The sequence below is a fragment of the Oryctolagus cuniculus genome, chromosome 10 (assembly GCF_964237555.1).
Source record: "Oryctolagus cuniculus chromosome 10, mOryCun1.1, whole genome shotgun sequence".
Lineage (NCBI taxonomy): Eukaryota > Metazoa > Chordata > Mammalia > Lagomorpha > Leporidae > Oryctolagus > Oryctolagus cuniculus.
Genome location: NC_091441.1, coordinates 28,051,667 through 28,073,564, shown reverse-complemented (window position 1 = coordinate 28,073,564; position 21,898 = coordinate 28,051,667). Strand labels below are relative to the sequence as shown.

The 21,898-nt window shown below is 52.4% G+C and overlaps 1 protein-coding gene across 4 annotated transcripts in view; it reads right to left on the bottom strand.

The window, feature by feature from the left end:
* Nucleotides 1-21,898, bottom strand: part of MYO5B (myosin VB) — a 324,299-nt gene that overhangs the window by 141,112 nt on the left and 161,289 nt on the right. For all 4 annotated transcript variants that reach the window (XM_070050187.1, XM_070050184.1, XM_070050188.1 and 1 more), the window contains exons 5-7: nt 9,002-9,158; nt 1,902-2,045; nt 392-473 (exon numbers count right to left, since the gene is read on the bottom strand). In XM_070050187.1, the coding sequence (XP_069906288.1) occupies nt 392-473; nt 1,902-2,045; nt 9,002-9,158 (383 nt within the window). The remainder of the gene's footprint in view (nt 1-391; nt 474-1,901; nt 2,046-9,001; nt 9,159-21,898) is intronic.

Below are 21,898 nucleotides of genomic sequence, written 5' to 3'. Positions count from 1 at the left end.
CCTCACGGACAGCCCCAGAGCATCCTCCCTGCCTCCCAGCTGTATCCTCACCCACCTCCTCCCTTCCCTCTCAAATCCTTAACTATGACTTTAAACAAGCTGGCCAGTTTCACACGCATTCCCCAAATCTCTGGATCTTAATGGAAATGGCAGACTCCCCAAGATGCCTCTGGTGGAAAGGGAGACCACGTTCCACCCCACCGTGCCTCTCATCCTCCCCACGCTTCCTGTGGCCGGCGGCCTGCGTGCAGTTACTTCCGCTTTACCTGCGGGGCAGTGATGTTCAAAGAGGCCCGGGGACAGCGCCAGTCGTGCGCAGAGCCCCCAGTTGCTCACTACGGTGGCAGCAGCAGCCCACGCCCAGGGGACACGCAGGCACCTGATGACTTACTTAGCGCGAGTTCTTTGAATTCCGGAAGACTGGCAGCAGCACAGAGCTGGTAAAAGATGTGGTAATTCCTCTCGTCGTCTGCCTGGAGCGGGAGAGAGCAGAGCGGCTTCAAGGCAATGAGCCCCGAGACCACCCCGCACCCCTCTAACCTCAGGTGCTCTGGGCGCCGGAGGCCACGCCTGACGCTCTCCTCCACAGCCCTGCCACCTCCGATTCCCTCCTGATCTCTCATTCACTGTCCCTGGCGTTTGTCCAACCTGACGACCTTTACTTCCCGACCTATGTGAAAGCATAAGTTTTCTTTTTCCTTCTGGATGGAACACCATTGTTGTGATGGTCCGTATGCAGCAACATTGGTAGGCCAGCCAATCAAACACTAATTCAACTTCTGTGATGCCTGGCTCACGTGTACATGGCAGTCTCCCTGTGCTAGCGGTCATTCTACTCGTATTCCAGCCCCTTTATTTCTGGAAGGCTTGGAGTAAAGGCAACACCTGCCTACCCCATCAGGCTTGTGGTGGGCACGGTGCTAGGCTGGCTTTGCACTGGCGGAATGGCTATGGGTGTGTGTGTCTGCGCGTGTGTGTGCACGTCGGGAGTGGTTCCAGAGGTCTATGCAAAGGAAGAGGAGGCCCAAGAGGCATTCAGGGAAGAGCCGTGTGCAGCACACACACTTGCCCCCAGCACAGCAGCTGCTCCCATTACAATAGGAAAAAGAAGGGCATTCGGGGGTGAGGCACAGAGAAAGCCCAAGGGACAACGGGGACAGGGGCCGGCTGAAAAACCCTTGAGATGTTGGTTGAGCACCGGCTTGGAGAGGTCGCCCAGAATTGCACAGCCGAAGCCATGGTGCTGCCACCTCTGAAAGCTGGGGACGGAGAGGCCACTGAACCCGAGAAGAGAGCGGGCTGCAGACGCAACCCAGGACGCCCGGTGCCACCTCAGTCCAGCGTCGGGACTGCACTGGGGGCGAGTGCCGCTGACCACCAGCAAAGGCAGAGCGGAGAAGGGTCACACGGCAGCAGGCGGTACTCGGGCAGGACACGAGAGGGAAGCCACGACCCAGGGAGAATCCAGCCGGGCGGGAAGGGGGAGCTCATTTATTTGAAGAGGAAACTGAGCGGGTGGTAGGTGTAATTATTTTCTTAAGCTACCAAATAAGAAGGCTCTCGTGAAAGTAAGAACCCAGACTCTGTATCTGTGACAGTCTCAGACCCTAAGACTTTAAACTCCACAAGAAAAAGGACAGCCTTGCTCTTTACTGAATCCCTGGTATCTGGCACGGAGCCAGCCTGAGACTGGACCTGAACAACACTGCATAGGAGACTTTTGAGACCTAATGTCTACACCACTACAATGAACATTTGTTGATGAGAAACAGAGAAAATGGAACAAGTGCATCCAACACCAGCACCAAAAACGAGCCATGCTTTGGGCTAGTGAGGGGCCAGGGGGCACCGAGTGAGGGACCTGCGGGATGCATCCAGAGGGGCTCGCGTCCCACACTCACCTGGAAGACCACTCTGGACTTCTCCAACAGGTAGGTCCTCATGTTGGCCCCAATGATGTGGTACCGTTTGTCGAAGCCAATCTGAATGTACTTCCCAAAGCGGCTGCTGTTGTCATTGCGAGTGGTTTTAGCATTGCCAATGGCCTGGATGGGACAAACAGCAACAGAACAGGTGCTCATAAACAGGGTTTTCTACATCGCATGACTGTGTCTCCGTGGCTGCATCTGTCTCCCTCCTCCCCTTCGTTACAGAGCCCTCTGCTGTAGAGACGACAATGGGCCAAGCTAAGCAGCAGGAACAAAATGAAGTCATTTTCCACGCTCCCTTACTCCTAAGGATGGCCGAGGAGAGCGAGTTGGTTGGTGGACTCTCTCCTGCCTTGGGCTTGGGGGTGCGGCACAAGCTCCATGTGACGGCTACAGCGGTAGCAGTCACCCTGGAATCATGAGGGAACAGTCTCAGGATCACAGAGACCTCGCTCTGATATCCTTGAACTTCCAAACCAATGCCAGAGCCTGCTAGTTCTGAACTTTTTCTGAGAAAAACAAACCCTCCTGTGCTTAATCCATGTTGTTCAGCTCTCCGAGAACACGAGGTCTGATGTCGTTCCCCAACACCAAGTGGTACTTCCTAGAAAAACCCGGAAGTCAACGCCTGCCCCCTTCCACACCTCATCACTAGGACGAATCAAGAAGCCATCTTCCTCCTCAGTATTGTTTCTCCTGCCACAGCACAGGCACAGTTCAGAATCCAGAATTTTAGGGGCTGGCATTGTGGCGTGGCCAGGAAAGCTGCCACCTGTGATGCTGGCATCCTGGATGGGCACCGGTTCCTGTCCCAGCGGCTCCACTTCCAATCCAGCTCTCTGCTAATGGTCTGGGAAAAGCAGCAGATACGGCCCAAGTACCTGAGTCCCTGCCACCTGTGTGGGAGACTGGAGGAAGCTCCTGGCTTCAGCCTGGACCTGTGCTGGCTGTTACAGCCACGTAATTCCCACTGGGGAATGGACCAGTGGATGGAAGATCTCTCTCTCCCTCTGACTTTAAAAATCTAGAATTAAAAAAAAAAAATGAGTGGCTAAACAATTTCATGGTAATAATATTTACTTTTTATTAAAAATCACATTGCTAATAGATTAGTAATGAATATATGTATTTGTGTCTGTGTGTATATATATGTGAAAGATTTATTTAACTATTTGAAAGGCCAAATTAGAGAATGAGAAGGAGACAGACATCTTCCATCTGCTGGTTCACACCCCAAATCACCTCAACAGCCAGGGCTGGGCCTGGCTGAAGCTAAGAGCTTCTTCCAGGTCTCCCCCATGGGTACAGGGGCCTGAGGACTTGGGCCACCTTCCACTGCTTTCCCAGGTGCATAAGCAGGGAGCTGGATCATAAGTGGAGCAGCCAGGACTCAAATTGGCACCCATATGGGATGTGGGCACTACAGAAGGTGGCTTAACCTGCTGTGCAACAATGCCGGCCCCAGTAATGAATAAATTAATATTTTAAGCCTTGGGCAGGTGGTGTTATGCAATAGGTTAGACCATTCTTAGGAGGCCCACATACTGGAGAACCAGTTTGAGTCCTGGCTGCTCCGCTTCCCACCCAGCTTTCTGCTAATGTACGTGGGAAACAACGGATGATGGCCCAAGTACTTGAGTTCCTGCTACCCACATGGAAGACCTGGATTGAGTTCCTGGCTTTAGTCTAGATCCACCCTGGCTATTGCGGTCATTTGGGGGAGGGAATCAGTGGACGGAAGGGCATGCCTTTCAAATAAGCAAACTTAAAAAAAAAATTCTAATCCTCATATGTTCACACTTTTGGGTGGTCAAAATACTTGAAAAATACCCACGTGCACTTCTGAGTAGTCTTGGAAATGTGAAGCAAAGAATCCCACCCTATCCTCCACTCCGGCTCAGCCCAATCCCATCACAGAACTCAGTGTCTCCTAGCACCCCCACGCTTTGTCATGCTGAGATGCCATCTGCTACAAAGCCAGGAGAGCTGAGCACAAAGCCAAAAGCTGACCCACGACTAACGTGCACAAACATGTCCTGTCGAGTCGGCATCAGGAGAACCCATACTTCCTCCTGAGACCAAGTCAGGCCTTGAGTCATCCGCCTGCTCATCTGCAGAAACCAAAGCCCAGCCCAGCTAGGGACGCGGCTTAGCCCAGCACTGGCTTGCATCCACCTATCCACTTCCCACAGGCATCCAGGCTGGCGTCCCTGCAGGTCCAACACGTAAATATTACTGCTCTTGCAGAAAATGCAGGGCACAAAGAAGCACATCAAACAACATTGCAAGGGGGTCACCAGCAATGGCTAGACAGGAAAACTCTACACTGCCTGGTTTCAACAATGAAGTTTCTATTTCCAAACTTTAATCTCATCTCTCAAAAATCCAAATTCCTTAATGTGTAAAATGGCATCAAGACTTGCTAGCTTATCTGAGGTCATTGCTTCTCATAGCCTACGAACACCTTGCCCAGGTTCTAAAGTTCATTGCCAACAGACCTCCCCAAGCAGATCTGCAAAGCCATATGATGGATGCTAGCGCTGGAACGATTCTGAGTAACCGGGCATATCTAGTAAAATTGCACACGCATGCATCTGACCACTCAGCAATTCTATTTCTAGATAGCACCTAGAAAAACCTCATCCAAGTACATAAGTGGGCAAGCACAAGAATGTTCAATACCAGCTATTTTCAAAAATAAAATACAACCTGAATGTCCAGTGGTAAGGAGGGTATAAATAAAATGCAGTAGATTTATATAATGGCATACTAAAATGCTGTAAGAAATGAGAGCATATTTCATAAACAAAAAATGTCACAGGGCTGGTGTTGTGGTCCAGCAGGTTAGGCTGCTGCTAGCATTCTGTATCAGAGCTCTGGCTGAAGTCCTGGCTCCTCCACTTCCGACTCAGTTCCCTACGAATGCCCTTGGGAAAGCAGATGATGATCTAAGTACTTGTGCCCTTGCTGCCCCTGTGGGAGACTTAAATGAAGTTCTGGGCTCCTGGCTTTGGCCTGGACCAGCCCTGGGCATCACAGCCATTTTGGGGAATGACCCAGCAGATGGAAGAGATTTCAATTTGTCTCTCTCCGTTGCTCTATTCCTCTGCCTCTCAAAATAAATAAATCTTCAAAGAAAGAAAATGAAATTCAGGCTTGGCCACTTTAAAAAATTGTTGAGTGAAAAGCAAGCTGCAACATGATTGATGGACTAGGACTCCAGACAGACAGACAGACAGACACACGCACGCAGGCACACATGCACTGGCTTCAGTCTGCTGGCTGCATAGTCAAGCGGGAAGTCTCAGCAGGACGGAAACAGAGCAGGGAGCAAGGAAAGGCTCTGTGGAGTGAAAATGGACACGAACCTTAAATGAGCAGAGTTCTACTGCCGGGGAAGGAGTGGGAATTCCATTTCAGAATGGTGTGTGCACACAGGGACAGGCTACGTCAGACACACACCTGGAGCAGCTGGAGTGTGCTGACACAGGGGATGAGGCAGGTACGCTGGGGGGCAGACTTGTGTATGAATGTGTTCATTGTCGTGGGCTCTCTGAGCTTTTCCAGAAAAGACCCATGAAGAATGTATCTGGTCTGCATTTCCCCTTTTGTGCTCACTGAGCCCCTGAGTCCCTTCTCTTTCTCCCAGGAGGAGGGGTTGCTGGCTGCAGCTCTGAGGACCAACCAGGGACAGCAGTCTCGCCCAGAAGCCCTGGGGGCCCTCCAGCCTGGGCCAGGCTCTGTCCCTGCTCCAACAGCCTCCTGATCACTAACGTTCGTTTAATCAGCGCAGACTTGTGAACAACTCAGTCCCGGGAGGCCGACAAGCTCTTAAATAGAATGGGGTCAGAGCATGCTGGCGCTACAGTAAATCATCCCGATCCGCCCCAGCCAATCCCAATCTGGCCTCAGTCGCTGTGAATTCCAACAGCTGCCATTCAGCACAGCCCAATGGGAGCCCCGCCTCCTCGAATGTCCTCCACTCTGTCCCCCCGGGCAGGCATCTACAGCTGCCCGGCAGTGGAAGCAACTAGACAACAGGGACCTAGGCACCTGCTTCCTCAGGAGGGGCCGCCCTCCCCTGCGACAGGCCAGAGGCATCCGCAATCAGATGCCCGCTGATAGCAATGTGCCTGCACTGGCTCCGCCCTCCGAGGAGCCACGCTGCCGACGGCTTCCACACGCCGTGCCAGGACCTGGGAGACTCAGGACGTCAGAAAAGCCCTGTGTTCAGACGTGGGCAGTGCAAAAGCTTTTCTCCCTGCCTGGCCGCACTGCTTCTAATCCCAGCCGGGCTTTTTTTTTTTTTTTTTCTTCTTCCAGCTCTGTGTCTTCCCTTCCATGTTCACGTCCAGGCTTTCTCTAGAACACAACATTTCATAGCAGCTCCAAGGAGAGTCCCTGGGGTGGCAAAATTGTGCACTGGACAGATGGGCTCTTGGGACTTGCAGATTAGATGTACTGATCTACACGAGGCTGAACATCAGTGTGCGGTGTCCAGGCCACTGCTGCGCTTATTCACATCACGTGAGGTCACGCAGGTTAGGTCGGCTCAGGCAGGCGTCCCCTCTCCTTTGGGAGTCAGCAGCTGCACCCCACGTGGTGTATTCTGGAGTGTGCACGTTACTCTTGTATTTCTCTCATGCCAACACATCCTGCTTCCCTCCCCTTCCCACAAACCACCAGCTCCCCAGATACCCTGTGGGGTGTGGCAAACACCAGCTAAGTTCAAACCACCACCACGGAGAAAGCATTCCGGCAGTAGAGGCTTAGTCCCAATGGCCCAAAGGCAGAAACACCCCAACTAAATGTGCTGCACATTCATGCAACAAAGTAACGCTGGACAAGTCCACCTGATGGAGGAACCTAGAGTAGGCAAAGCAGGGAAGGGTGAACTAAGAGCAATGATTTAATGGCTACAAAGTTTTGGAAGTAGAAGATGGCAGCTTGAACATGGGTAATGCTACTGAACTGTGCACTTGAAACAGTAAGATGGGAAATTTTGTTATGCATATTACACGATAAAAATTAAAACACTGCTCCTATGCCTCATGTTAGGTCAGCTGGTGATTTGCCCTCGCAAAATCCCAGTGATTGACAATTACTCCCGCCCACCAAAGAGGCCACTTCTGCTTTGCCCCGGATAACCACTTCCTCTGTCTCTAAATCTAGGAGTCTCCCATCTCTCTGAAATCTTACTGCCGAGGAGGTTAACTGAACTTGCAAATTCAGAGTGAAGAAGTAGCCTGGCTTTGTGCCTATTCCAGGTAAGACGATGCTCAGTGTGGGCTCCTGGGGGGGAACTGCTCAAGCACAGGCTTGGCGAGCAGTCTCAGGGACGCCAAGGCCAGGGTCCGTGAACATCCTATGAATGGGACCATGGCCAGGCCCTGACCTCAGGATTTCAAAACACACACTGAGAGCAAACGGGCTACCAACTAACTGCTGGGCAGCAGGGAGGCAAACTACAGTAAAGCACGTAGGAGTGCATAAAACACTCAGTGATGTGGGGACAAGTCTCATGCTGCCACCTGCAGTGAAAATCCAGGAGTCCAAATGGCTATGCACCTGCTGGGGGTGGGAGGGCACAAAGCCTCCTGCCCCTTCATTCTCTTGCACCTTCCAGTGAGGAAGCCCTTGGTACCCTTCAAGTAGGGCAACAGTTCTCAAAGTGTGGCACCCCATCGGCAGCTTGTGCTCACCCAGGAACCTGGGAGAAATAAAGTTTGTCGGGCCCTTCCCAGGCTCGCAGACTCAAACTCTGTAGGCAGGGCCCAGGAGTCTGGGCTTTGCAAGACCCTCAGTGCTTCTCGCGTGAGAAGCATTGTGAAGGAGCACAAGTCTGCCTTCGAGTTTTATCTGCTTAGTAACAATGCCTTCCACTGTACTGACCATGTCCCCACCCATCCAAGAACCAACACTGGAACTTGCTTTTGTTGAATTCTTTGCAAGTGGTTGGAGTCCCATCTCTCAGCACAGAGCTACACATCTCCAAGTAACAGAATTCTGACAGCAGGAAGTTTTGCCTGGATAATCAACAGACACCCCTGAATTCAGACTCAAAGGTCACTTCCGAGCTTGGTAAAGAGATAAGGGTGGTGGAGGGGGTGGCTGGGAGCAGGGACAACCCTGGCAGGTTCTCGCTCCCTCCAGCTCCGACACTCATGAGACACCAACCACGTGAGAGCTTGCGTCTTAGCCAATGCAGCCAAAATGGAGCTTTGTTGGCAGCTCACGGCCTCAACTGAACCCCTTCTTCCCAGAATGAAGGGGCTGGCAGAGAGGGCCTGTTCTTACTCAACTGTCGCCCAGTGACACAGAGCCCCAGCCGCCAAGGACGGGGCAGCAAACCCAGCCCAGTGACCGTGAAGCCCCTCGGCCCTCCCCAGCATACGTCAGTCTTCACAGAGGTGAGATAAAACAGAAAATGGCCGGTGTGATCCTGAAACATGATGAAGTTACAGCTACATCTCATTTTTAGAAGCCGCCTGTGGCACTGCCCTCACTCCCGCCCAGTCCAGGACATTCACACGGAAGCCCTGGCTGATGCGTGCGAGGGGAGAAGGCCCAGACAGAAGCCACTCCGGCCAGCCTGTCCATCACAGGGTGCTGCTTCCTGCAGCTCCACCACACGCATCTCGCTTCTACCTCCCTCTCCCCTCCTCCCCCAGGAGGAAATATATTCACGCTTTTTTCCGGGGGTGGGGGTGGGGGAATCTACTTAGCTTCCCCACCTCCCAGGAGGGTCACCCTGACCCAGCAGTGTGGACGGGGCCCTGACTTCCTGACCCAAGATGGCAGCAGGGGAGGCAGGGAGGGACGACAGTCACTGGGACACGCAGCAGAGAGCCTGAGGACGCTACACCAGCACCGGGATTCGAGGGCCACCATGGATGGGGTCAGGACATTCGCCCCTTTGCAGTTTTGGGGGCACCTCTGGGATTTTTCTCCTTGACAAAGGACAGGGGCACTCAAGGCAAGATGTAAATGCCGCCTCCAGGAGCCGCAGCCAGGCATCCTCAGGACCCACTATGCCAGGCCCGCAGCCAGGCTGGACGCCCACGAGTCTTTACCTCCATGATGGGACTGGATGCCAGGACCTTCTCTTCGATGTTGGTGTCACTGGCTGAGCCGCCGACTGTGGCGAAGTAGCGCATGGCATACTTGGCCGACACGGTCTTCCCGGCTCCAGACTCACCGCTGACGATGATGGACTGGTTCTTCTCATCTCTGGGAAAAGGGAAAAAGCTCCGGTCAGCTGCTGCCTGTGGCAGGGCCCTGATGCCTTCCGGAGATGCTGTTTCAAGGGCCTGAGCCGGATCAGGACACCATTCTCACATTCAGGGGCACAGGAGGAGCGACGGCCTAGCAGCCTGCCCTCCAGCACACCTGCTCGGGATGTGAACGCAGCGAGGAGGAAAGCAGTTCCCACAGCACCTCCCCAGCAGTGGGGCTCCTCCTCTGCACCCAAAGGGGATGCAGCCAGGTCACTCCCCACTTCTGTCTGGGGGCAGAGCCCCTAGACCACCTCCTGACACACACCCTCCAGTTTTTCACTTAAAGACACACCCAGTTCCTAAGCTCACCTGTGGATCTCTAACACTCCCCAGTGTGGGCCACTGCACACATCACAGGTTATTCACGAGCCAGGATCTCTTCTCCTCCCCCTGCACCTGAGCTCAGCATGCCAGCACACAGAGTCGGACACTCCTGCTCACACAGCTCCATCACACGGGGCACGCTGCTGGCCACCAGGCTGACCCTGCCTCTACCCTCCCAGAAGCGGGATTAAGCAGCTACCTCTTGCAATAAGAGGGAGCTGGGTCAGCCCAAACAGAAAGCAGACAGAAGACACTCTGCATTCCTGAAATCATCTCCATTTGCTCCCTTTACAACGGAGCAGCAGGCAGACAAGGGAAAGGCAGTCCGTTGGCCCTCAGGAACGTAGAGGTTCGTGGCACTAACAGAGGGAGGACGAACATTTGCACCAGTTTTGGGAAATCAATTGCCTTTAAGGGTTGTGCTCAACTACCTCTTTCCAGTTCACAAACGCACTGCCACAAAGGCAGGCACTGTGTTTTCAAGCTCCAGCCTCTAAGCGCCTGGCACACAGCTCACACTCAACGTACGCTGCTGGACAAGTGACTGAGCCCTCCTCTTCCAGAGGGAAGCGGGTTTAGCACTCTGGTCTCCTGGCAGCAGCCTGGCACTCCTTACGCCAGCTGCCACAACTCCCCCCTGCAGAGTGGACTACAGGATAGGGAATCCACCATAGGCAGCCTGCCCCACTCCAACAATAACCAGTGCAGTCAGCCCTAAGCGTATCAGGGCAGGCGAATGAACCTTGGCCTCTCTTCTGACCTGGGCCACCCACCAAGATGCTAGAAAAACAGTGGGATGACAGAACAGAAGCTCCACGGAGAGGAAGGCAGCTGGGAGAGAGCTGGGCTGCAGGGGAGAGCACCAGCAGCCACGAGGCAGCTGGGAAGCAGCCTTACCCAGCAGCCACTCTTCATGGTCCCAGCGAGCGGTGTGCACAGCTCACCCAGATCGATCGTCAGCAATGGGGAGGGGACCTGCGGGGACACAGGTGGCCAGCAGACACCGGTGACAGGATGCTGCTGAAGAAGCCATCTTTCACATTGTCTACTCAGCCAATTACTAGAAACGTACATAGAACCCCACCTGGTACTGAGGGTTGGGTGGAGGGAGATGTGGCTGTCCAAGATGCTTCCTGGCTCTGGGCTACCATTGCTACCACCACAGCTTCTGCCTCTCCCCTCCCAGCCCCTGTGAAATCCTCACATTGAAAGCTGGCTTCATGAGACACCTGTGGGTGCCAACAGCTCCCATTCTCATTCTGTACTGCACCCAGCAGACAGGGGCCACCTCTCCCTTGAATATCTTCACTGCCAACTCCTTGGAGAACGGCTCAAGCACAACCACCCCAGGTGACCAGGAACATAAGCTGAGCTTTCTGCTCTAAAACAGACTTAGTCTGATATCCCCTTTGAAGCTCCCCGTGCACCTGCACAAGCAGTACTGGACTGCAAGCAACCACACGGAAGGCCTAGAGCTGTGCCCTTAACCTAAAATAAGGAGACGAGTGCAGGATGTGTCTGAGCATTGCCTAGAATGCGGGGGTTCCCACTGTCCCAACCACTCGACAGGGATTCCTGGGAATCAGCACAGGTGCTGGGAAACCAGGATCAGGTCCGTGGGGGAGGGGCCAACACACACACCCAGGATACTGATTGCAGAGACCCCAGTTGTGACATTTGGTGAAGGCAAAGCACAAACCAATGTCACCTGCCACTCTCACATCCAGCGCATGGAGACGGGAGCTACTCTGCACATCACAGGAAAATGATTGCTCACGCAAGAAAACTACTCGTGTGGGAGGCACACAGGTCTGAAGAACAAGTAGACTGTTTCTGAGGGTGAGTGGCCAGGGAGTCAACCAGATGGCCAGTTTATGCGGCAAGTGTGATGGATTCAAAGAAGAAATCAAGGCAGCAAAACAATAAAATCCCAGCAGGCTGTGGAGGAAAATGCTGGTGCTCTAAGGAGACTACACACACGTGACCAAAACAGTATCAGGAGTCACAAATATTCTGTTTAAAATATCTGTTCATTTGGGGCTCTTTGGGGGAGCAAATATGGGAAGTGACCATCAGTGTTACCTCCAGCCCAATTTGGTGGATGTGAGTTCTGAGACAGATGAATTCATCTCTTAGACCAACAAATACACTTCAATGACCTCCTGAATTTAGGCTCATGTGGAATATTTGTAAACCCTGACCACTTTTATTAGCTCTACTGCACTTCTTTTGCCTCTACTCCCCAACCTACTCCCTGGCCTAGCAAAGGGCAAGCGGCAGGTCAGGTGTCCACACTTGACCCCGGACGAGCCCAGAAGGCACAACGCACAACACCACTCTCCACTTGTTCTCCATCCACCACCTGGTTGCTTCCAGCTGACCAGAGAACTGCAATCCAGAACACGGGCATTAAAAGCTGACTTGTACTTGAACCTCATCTGCACCACTCATTACCTATCTTTGAACAGGTAGGCAATTTACCTGACCCTCAGATTCTCTCAGCACTTTAGGACCTTGATTCCTGAGGTCCACAGTCTAAGGGTTACCTTGCTTTAGGCCTATGCCTCTAACTTCACCCTGACACTCCTGCCAGATTAAATCTATAAAGCACAGCTCTCATCCTGTTTTCCCCAGTTAAGTAAGTACCACTGTTTATCATGTCTAAACTCCTTAGTTGAACATCTCAACCTTTATAATACACCCTCCACACACCAAAACCATTAATAAGTATAAAAAATGATACTGTGAAGTGGACATGGACTGTTAGTCTAAGGATCTGCCCTCAGCCCTGGTTCCACCATCCACACATTCTTTATAAGCAACTTCACCACACTGAATACAGAATACTTTCCATATCTTGAGGGCACTTCAAAACTTTCATGGAAAATGGAACTCAAAGACGAGCTTAGTTTGTGTAAAAACTTTGAAATCCATGCACAGCCTTTTCATGATGTACATTTTCCATGAATTTTAGAATATATTCAATTTTATTTACATGAAAGGCAGAGAGTGAGAGCAAAATCTAAGGCAAGAATTCTTCCATGTGCTGGTTCACTCCCCAGGGCTGGGCCAGAAGCCAGGAGCCTGGAAATCCATTTAGCTCTCTCATATGGGTAACCTGAGCCATCACCTGCTGCCCGCCTCCCATTTGCATTAGCAGGAAGATGGATGGGAAGTGGATGTGGGACTCAATCTTAGCCGCTCTGCAATATGGGAACGCAGGCATCTCAAGGAGCAGCTTAACCCACTGCACCACAACGCCTGCCTTCCATGAAGTTTTCTTGTTTTTGTTTTGTTTTGTTGACAGGCAGAGTGGACAGTGAGAGAGACAGAGAGAAAGATCTTCCTTTTTCCATTGGTTCACCCCCAACTGGCCACTGCAGCCGGGCACCTCACTGATCCGAAGCCAGGAGCCAGGTGCTTCCTCCTGGTCTCCCATGCAGGTGCAGGGCCCAAGCACTTGAGCCATCCTCCACTGCACTCCCGGGCCACAGCAGAGAGCTGGACATGAAGAGGGGCAACCAGGACAGAATCTGGTGCCCCGACCGAGACTAGAACCTGGTGTGCCGGCGCTGCAGACGGAGGATTAGCCTAGTGAGCCACGGTGCAGGCCCTTCCATGAAGTTTTACAAGTCCCCTGAATGCACGGACTTCAAAGTGTCCTTGCACTAAAATAAACTTATCTTTGAACTCCATTTCTTTTTTAAAGATTTTTATTTCTTTTGAAAGTCAGAGTTACATTAGAGAAGGAGAGGCAGAGAGAGGGAGGGAGAGAGGGAGGGAGGGAGGGAGGGAGGTCAGTCTTCCATCAGCTGGTTCACTCCCCAGATGGTCACAATGGACAGAGCTGTGCCAATCTGAAGCCAGGAGCTTCCTCCAGGTCTCCCGCGTGGGTGCAGGGACCCAAGGACTTGGGCCTTCTACTGCCTTCCCAGGCCATAGTAGAGAGCTGATAGGAAGTGCAGCAGCCAGGACTTGAACTGGCACCCACATGGCATGCCGGCACTGCAGGTGGCAGCTTTACCCACTACACCACAGCGCCAGCCCCTGAACTTAAATAAATTTATTTATTGAAATAAACGTCCCTGTTTGTTTAAAGGTCAGAGTTGAAGGAGAGACACAGAGATACTCCATCTGTTGGTTCTCCAGATGGTCACAAAGGCTGGGCCAGGCTGAAGCCAAGAGCTTCTTCCAGGTCTCCCACGTGGGTGGCAAAGGCCCAAACACTTGGGCCACCTTCAGGTGCTTTTCCAAGACCATTAGCAGGGAGCTGGATCAAAGCGGAACAGCTGGGACTTGAACCAGCACCCACGTGTCACAGCGCCAGCCCCTGAAATCCATTTTCTATGAACTTTCTGAAGTGCCCTTGTATTTGTTGAAGTCTATGAGGTGAAATGCACTCTTCTTATGACGGTTTTACACTCAGCCACACTGGCCTGCACGTCACCCTTGCCCACTTCTCTGCTGTTGGTGGCGCTCCCTCCGCAAGGTCAGCTCCCCCACCACACCCTTTACCGAGTCCTCCCCACATCCCGGGCCAGGGCTGTCCAGCCCGACTCCCGGCCGGAGCCTCCCAGCAGTGATTACTCCTCCATCTTCCACCGTCTGACCTGGTGAACATCAGTTAGGTGGACACTACTTGTTCTGACTTCAGGTTGCTTCCTTTTTCCTGGCCCTTCTCTCTTTTCATCTCAAAAGTCAAGGGTTATGACTTGACCTTCCCCAGGGACCTCATCTGTTCCCGACAGCTGGTGATTCCTCGACTAAAATCCTAACAGGAAGTCTGGGCGGAGAACAGGTCTTCATTCCAAGTGTCAGAAGTTGGGGCAGATCTGTATGAACGGAGCCCTACCCGGCGTCCTTTGGAAACATGACCCATGTGTGGCTCCATCCACTCAGACCAAGTGTGGAGGAGACTCAGGTGGCAACTGCAGCCTGCTTTGCAATGCATCCCTGTCTCTCAAGGCCACAGAAATGTGCTTTACAGAAGGTAAACCATGCCTAAGAAACTTAGTGCCCAGGTCCAGCTATGCTCAGGAACTCGTGCGCTACCCCAAGCAGGAAACAGGGCTTCAAGGCCTCTCTCTCAAAGACAAGGGCACAGGAGTCCCAGGTAAACAGCTCAGCTCTTCTGCAGCTTCTAGGCAAGACACCTGACAACCAACACACACATACACACCCTCAACCACTCCCCCATTCACACCAGACCTCCTCTTTCCACACCCCAGGGGTGAGATCAAATTGATATTAAATCACCCTGCAAAAGCTTCCCACCACACCACTGCAGTGCTTTGCGCTCATGACTCCATTTCTGGGTGGCCACCGGCTAAGGCGAGTGGTATAGGTGGTTATCAAGGCACCTGGGGTCCTTCTACCCAAAGGAAGAGCCCTGCTGCAGCCAGCGGATTTCTCTTGAGAAATCCTGCTCAAGTGTTTGTTGTCTCATTTAGTTTTTTTTTTTTTGCAGAGTCTCCCAATCAGCCATGTGTAAACAGAAGCCACAGGGAAGCACTGCTCACATCTCAGAGCGGAGACAGACTCTGGGAAAGTGCCAGACGGCTGAGGTCCCAGCAACCAGCCTGGCTGGGACGGGTAGGCCAGGGATCTGCCAGCAGCCTGGGTGATACCTGGGGCACGTCCACACTCAGACCAGGCTCTAACAGCCACAACCAGCGCACACATTGGTCTCTAGACAGAGGCCAGGCGTGCACTGTAACCTTGCATCCCTGGGGCTCCTGGCACCAAAGCCCACCCGTCGCTCATGCCCCCAGTGCCTTCTCCATGCAAGCAGTAGCAGCCTCAACTCATTGACCATTGTGGGCTCCTCCCTTTCTCCTTTCTCCCACAGGAGCACCTCCTGTTGAGTTTGCCTCTGAATAGAGCCTTGCTCCTTTGCGACAGCTTGTAGTCCAAGCCACTACCATCTTTGACATGTACCGCAACTGCAATGCTGACCTCTACTTTTTGAAAAAGAGTATTTACTTAGAAAGTCACAGAGAGATCTTCCATTTGCTGGTTCACTCCCCAAATGCCCAAACAGCCAGGGCTAGGCCAAGCCAAAGCCAGAAGCCTGGAACTCAATGTATGTGGGCAGCAGGAACCCAAGTGCTTGAGCCATCACCTGCTGCCTCCCAGGGTGTGCTTTAGCAGGAACCTCGATTAGGAAGCTGAGCTGGGACTTGAACCTGGGCACTCTAACACACGACATGAGCATCCCAAGCAGGGACTTAGCCCCTGCGCCAAACGCCCAACCCTGGCTGTTGCTCTTACTCTCCTCTAACACATCCTCTTGGTGCGATCTTCTGAGTGTGAGTATTTGACCTCTCTCTAGCTCTTGGCCTTCCACTGGCACCCATGTGCCTCTGAATAAGACCCACGCTGCACTGTGTTCAACATCTGCTTCTCTGTACTGAGTACACGCAAGCCACTCGGGGCTTCCTTTATTGTCTCCTACAAGGCAGCCAGAAGCTATCCCAGCTCCATGCAACTTCCCCCATCTTTCATCGCACAGCTCCTAACGCCTGGTACTCAATCACACGCTGCCTATGCCAGCTCACGTGTGACTGCCTTTCAGGGTAATTAATGACCATCTATTCACATCATACTCAACTGGCTTACAAACTCTCAGCCACGCCGCCTCGCTCAGCACTCCCGAGACCACGGGTGCAGACTTCTTGTTCTAAAGAACATGAAGTTTGGAAAGGCCACGTGATGTGCCCAGAACACCTCTGTTCCCGACACAGAACCCAAACCAGATGCAGGCACCCTTCCCCTCACGTGCTTTTCCATGGGGTGATGCAGTGACCTCTGTGCACCACTGCAGCCCTTTCTGGGCATAGAAACCCAGCTTCAGGGTGAGGCCAAACAGGAGTCTGGGTTCTCGGCTGAACTGGTTCTTTGGAGGCCTTCCCCCAGTGTGGACCACACACTTCGCCAGTGGTTTACCCTCCCTACTTCATGATCCCCCTGTTCCGGCATTCCCTGGCAGAATATAAGTCCCGTGATTTGCACGTGCAGGCCAGCACTGGTCCATGGCCAGGCGAGAGCCCCGGCAAGGCTGTCCTACCATATGCCTGGGCTGTATTAAGAGGGGGTCCTCACAAGACCATCGAGTGCAGGGCCAGGGTCTGGAGTCTCCCAGGGTTCTACAATTCCCTGCCTGCACAGGTTCCTGCCCTGGGTTCAGCTTCCCCACAGCTCACCCATGGGAAGGGGACAGACCTTGGAGGAGGACCCCCAAGCCTCAGACAGGTTCAGTTCTGCTTCCCAGAACTGGGAACTCCCTGAGAGGGTGAAGAGGAGGGATCCTGGTGGCTCAGGCCCCAAAACACAGCACAGGGAGAGGGGAAGCCAAGCAGGGCAGGAGGGATGCCCCATCTCCCAACACATCATTAAACCCCTCTATTGGTGCCACCTCCAGTGACAAATCATTGGAAAACCTGGGCGTGCCAGGGGACTATTCTGTTCACTAAGGGGGTCATCAATCCTCTGCCTCCTGCCTGGCTCTGTCTGTCTACACCCTAATTACATTGTCAACACCATCAATGAAGCACAGAGCATCTACTATGGGTGAGCAGACAAAGAGAAAGATGACTACGCTGCAGAATAGGATACAAAGAATTTTTAATTAAGAATTTCTGTTCAGCAAAGATATTTATGTCAGTACCTTGGACAGTGTTAATGACTAGAAAACAGGCTAGGACAACAAAGCTACAATGAATCTTTGCAACAATGCAGACTTAAAAATGACTATTCTAATGTATGGTATGGCACTTTTTTATAAATTAAAACCAGGAAACTGAAACAATAGAGATACAAACACACAAAACTATGAATACAAAACAGAAACCAAAACCTATACACAGTGAGGGAAGTTAGATTAGGGAAGAGTCAGGTGCAAGCCAGCTGAAGGGCATGTAATGCATCCAGGGCACTGGGCGGGGGGCCTCATGTGACGATCCTTCTGGCCCAGGGTCCATGCAGGTCCCAGGGGTCCAGGCATGGAGGTGGCAGCAGGCCTCCCTGGGGACCTTGGCCGTCCAGTGCTAAGATCCTACACTAACACTCTCTCCCTCCCCGGGCAGGCCATACTCTCGGGCACAGTCCAGTACTCAAGATGAGCCACTCAGAGAGGCTGTCAGAGGGCTGCCGCCTACAGTGCCGGCATCCCATATGGGTGCCAGTTTAAGTCCTGGCTGCTTCACTTCCAATCCAGCTCCCTGCTAATGCACCTTGGAAAGCAGGGGAGGATGGCCCAAGTGCTTGGGACCCTGCACCCACCAGGGAGATCTCAATTTGTTCAGATCTCAGTTCCTGGCTTTGGACCAGCCCAGCTCCAGCCATTGCAGCTGTTCAGGGAGTAAACTAGCAGATATAAGATCTCCGTCTCTTTTCTGTGTCTCTCGTTTTCTCTCTGGAACTATGACTTTCAAATAAATAGAACTTTTTTATTAAAAAAAAAAAAAGGCAGGCTGGCAGACCAGGCACTGGAAATTGCTGAACTGGCATTAGCAGCCAGAGTCCTAAGTGTCTATCTTGTCAGATGAAAACGAGCCTTCAGCCGGTTTAGGAGGTAAGCTCCTAGGGTACTGAATTCCACTACCCCACCACAGTTTCACGGCGGCCCTCAGAGCACTAGGTTCTATGTAGAAACGTCCCAGCGATAGCATGGTACAGGCAGCAGCAGAGTCCATCTGTCCCTGCTGCTCCAGAGACTGACTACATCTCAGACCTGACAGTCCCACAGGAAGAGCCCAGGGAGCCCGCGCACCCACCCCTTCACTGGAAGCCAAGCAGGGGTCCTGAGACCCAGCCCTGCTCAGGGGCTGCTCAGTGCGAATGGGAATGTGCATTTTCTCTTCTGCATACAAGGGCTGGAAGATGCCTTCCTGCTCCTCCTCTAGCCGTGGTTCCAGACCCCCGTACAGCTGAGCTCCGCGATGCATTCCACAGCAACTTCGGCTATCTGCTAATGTCCACAACACACTCTGCAGCTCAAACTGCGGGCTCAGATGAGAGTGGGCCTCAGAGGCAGGTTTTCTGTGGTTTTCTACTCTATGGATGTGTCACAGTTAAGGTTGTCGCTAGCTGGTAGTAAACCATGATATACACACACGCAGTATCTGTAGCCTGCAGCATCAAATAAGCATCATTTCTCAAACTTACTGTCTCACGTGGTCCTGAAGCTACTTTGCAGATTCCCTGCCTGGGGGTCCAGCTGGTGAGGGAAGCCAGGTGATTTCCGGAACTTGGCCTGAAATCCGTCCTCTCTACCTCACCCCGTCTCTGGTATGCTACCAGTAAGATACAGGGAAATGGTACATAATTACAGATAATACAGACAATGCACCAACCATTTATCTTGGTTAAATTCAGGGCCTTGGGGGCAGGTGTTTGGCATGGTGGTTAAGACACCTTATGATGTGCAGAGCCCATAACAGAACACCTGGGTTTGAGTCTCAGCTCTACTTCCAATTTCCTGCTAATGCACACCCTGGGAGGCAGCAGGTGCTCAAGCACTTGGATTCCTGTCACCCATGTGGGACACCCTGACTGAGCTTCAGGTTCCTTGCTCTGGACTGGGTGTTGCAGACATTTGGAGGGTGTACCAGTGCATAGTGGAACTGTGTCTTTCAAATAAAACACTTTTAAAAATTCAGGGCTTCCTTGAATGTCAATTTCACTTCTCTTGTATCCTACCTGCCAGGCTGCCTTTAAGATGATTCTATCTGCCACCCACAAGCATCCCACCCAGCTATCTCCCAAACCCAGAGCCTTCTCAAGAGCCAAACACATATGCAAACCTGCCCACTGCACATCATGTGTGGAGGCTGCACAGGTGCCCTGAAGCCAACAGGTCCCAAACAGAGCTCTTCAGCTCCCCCCAGTCCACTCCAAGTCCTGCCTCCCAGAGGGGAGGCCTCAGCGAGCCAGCAGCCACAACAGAGGCAACCTGGGATCCGCCCTCCACTTCCCCTTCTCCTTCTCCCTCCATTAGGCCTAGTAGATGGGACTGCTGAGGTTTTGCTAACAGTTCCCTTAGTACCTCTCCTGGATGCTACCACAGCATGACTGGTCTCTGCACCAATGTTATCCCCTACCCAACACATGGCCCCTCACTGCTCCTGGGGAGGTATCTGTAACACACTCACTGGAGTGAGTCCAGGCCCTGCACACACCCTTGCACAGCTCCCTGTGGCCTGGGGGATGGGCCCAGCATCTTCAGTACTGCAATCCATCATGCCCCTGCTCCCAAAGTGTCAGGCCATGCAAAGGGTGGGAAAGCAGGTCATGGAAGAGGGTGAGGTTCAGGGCACTTGGATTCTAGGAGGCGAATGACATCTCTGGCAACACTCAAACTGCAAAGAATTATCCCCTGTTCACTGCTGGGCAGTTCTCAGCTGAGCTGTACATCAGAAACACCTGTGCTGTATGAAGAACCCACCCCTCGGGCTAGCACTGTGGTAGGTTAAGCCACCTCCTGCAGTGCTGGCATCCCCCCAAATGGGTGCTGGTTTGCATCCTGACTGCTCCACTACTGCTCTAGCTCCCTGCTAATGCACCTGGGAATTCGGTAGAGGACAGCCCATGTGCTTGGGCCCCTGCCACCCTAGTGGGAGACCTAAAGAAGCTCCTGGCACCTAGCTTAGGACTGGCCCAGCTCTGGCCATTGCAACCATATGGGGAATGAACCAGTGGATGGAAGACCTCTGTCATTCTGCCTCACAAAATCTTTAAAAAAGAAGCCATACCCCTTCTAGGTCCTACCTTGGACCAACTGGATCACAAGCTCTTGGGGTGGGATCCTAACCTTTAAAAAATTCCACAGGTGATGCTAAGGTTCTACTAGAGCATTGGCTCTGCTATGGTTAAGAACACTGTTGGAGGGGTCACCTGTAGGACCACCATCCCACGTGGTCACCAATTCAAGTCCCAGCTGCTCCACTTCCGATCCAGCTCTCTGCTAGTGCACCTGGGAAAACAGCAGAAGATGGCTCAAGTGCTTGGACACCTGCACCCACATGGGAGACCTGGAAGAAGCTACTAGTTTTGGATTAGCCCAGGTCTGGCTGATGTGGCCATTTGAGTAGCGAACCAGCAGATGGAAGATCTCTCCCTAACTCTCCCTTTCAAATCAATCAATCAATCTCAGAAAAAAAAAGAGCAATGTTGGAGACTCAAGAGTTTTATTAAGTGGGTTACTATATAGATACACTCTGGCACTTTGCAACAATTCAAACACTTTGTAACTAATTTGTGGTCAACGTTAGCCTGTATACAATGTGACACTTCACTGAAAGATTAGCTTGACAAGATTAAGCAGAGTCTTAACTCTGTGCAGGTATTACTTGCTCTCCTCTGCTGCAGACAACAGGAACCTTTTCATTGTAAGTTGAATTATAAGCCCTAGCTAGTGGGTTATGATAAGTCAAAGCAGAGTTTACTAACTGGATTTACACTGACACCCACACAGCTGAATGAATGGTGTAGACTGGTCTGCATTGGAGGTCAGAGCACAGGGACATACACCAAGAGGAACATCCCACTGCCTGACACACACCATTGGGAAGAACAAAGTCTCACGTCATCCCCTATTTCAGGGAATCTATATAACTTCTCAGCAAGAGGGGGGTTAATGGGCTGACTCACAAAAAAGAAACAGGGTTCACAGGGCCGGCGCCGTGGCTCACTTGGTTAAGCCCCCGCCTGTGGCGCCGGCATCCCATATGGGTGCCAGGTTCTAGTCCCGGTTGCTCCTCTTCCAGTCCAGTTCTCTGCTGTGGCCCAGGAGGGCAGTGGAGGATGGCCCAAGTGCTTGTGCTCCTGCACCCACATGGGAGACCAGGAGGAAGTACCTGGCTCCTGGCTTCGGATCAGCATTGTTCCAGCCGTAGCGGCCACTTGGGGGGTGAACCAATGGAAGGAAGACCTGTCTCTGTCAAAAAAAAAAAAAGAAAAAGAAAAAGAAAAGAAACAGGGTCCACAGACCTACCCCTCTCCTCACCCAGCAGCTGTAAGGCTGCCACACAGCCCAATTTAGAGACAAGCTCAGCAGGCAAAGCCTTCCACCTCTCTCAAAAAGCATGCAGCCCCGGCCTCCTGGTCCGGAAACTGTTCCTTCAACCCTTCAAATACTTGACACATGGAGGACCAGGGCAGTGGGAGAGAAATAAGCACTCAGTGCTGGGTCGTATCAAGGACTGAAAGATCTACACAGGAGACAGGACAACAGCTAAAGGACACAGGCCATGAAGGCAGATGGTGGACAAAGCACCGCAGTCTCAGGACTCACAGGGAGTCTGAGTATTTCATGCTGAAGGAATTGACACCACAGGTGAAAAAGGGGGAACTCAAAATACAGACTGGCTC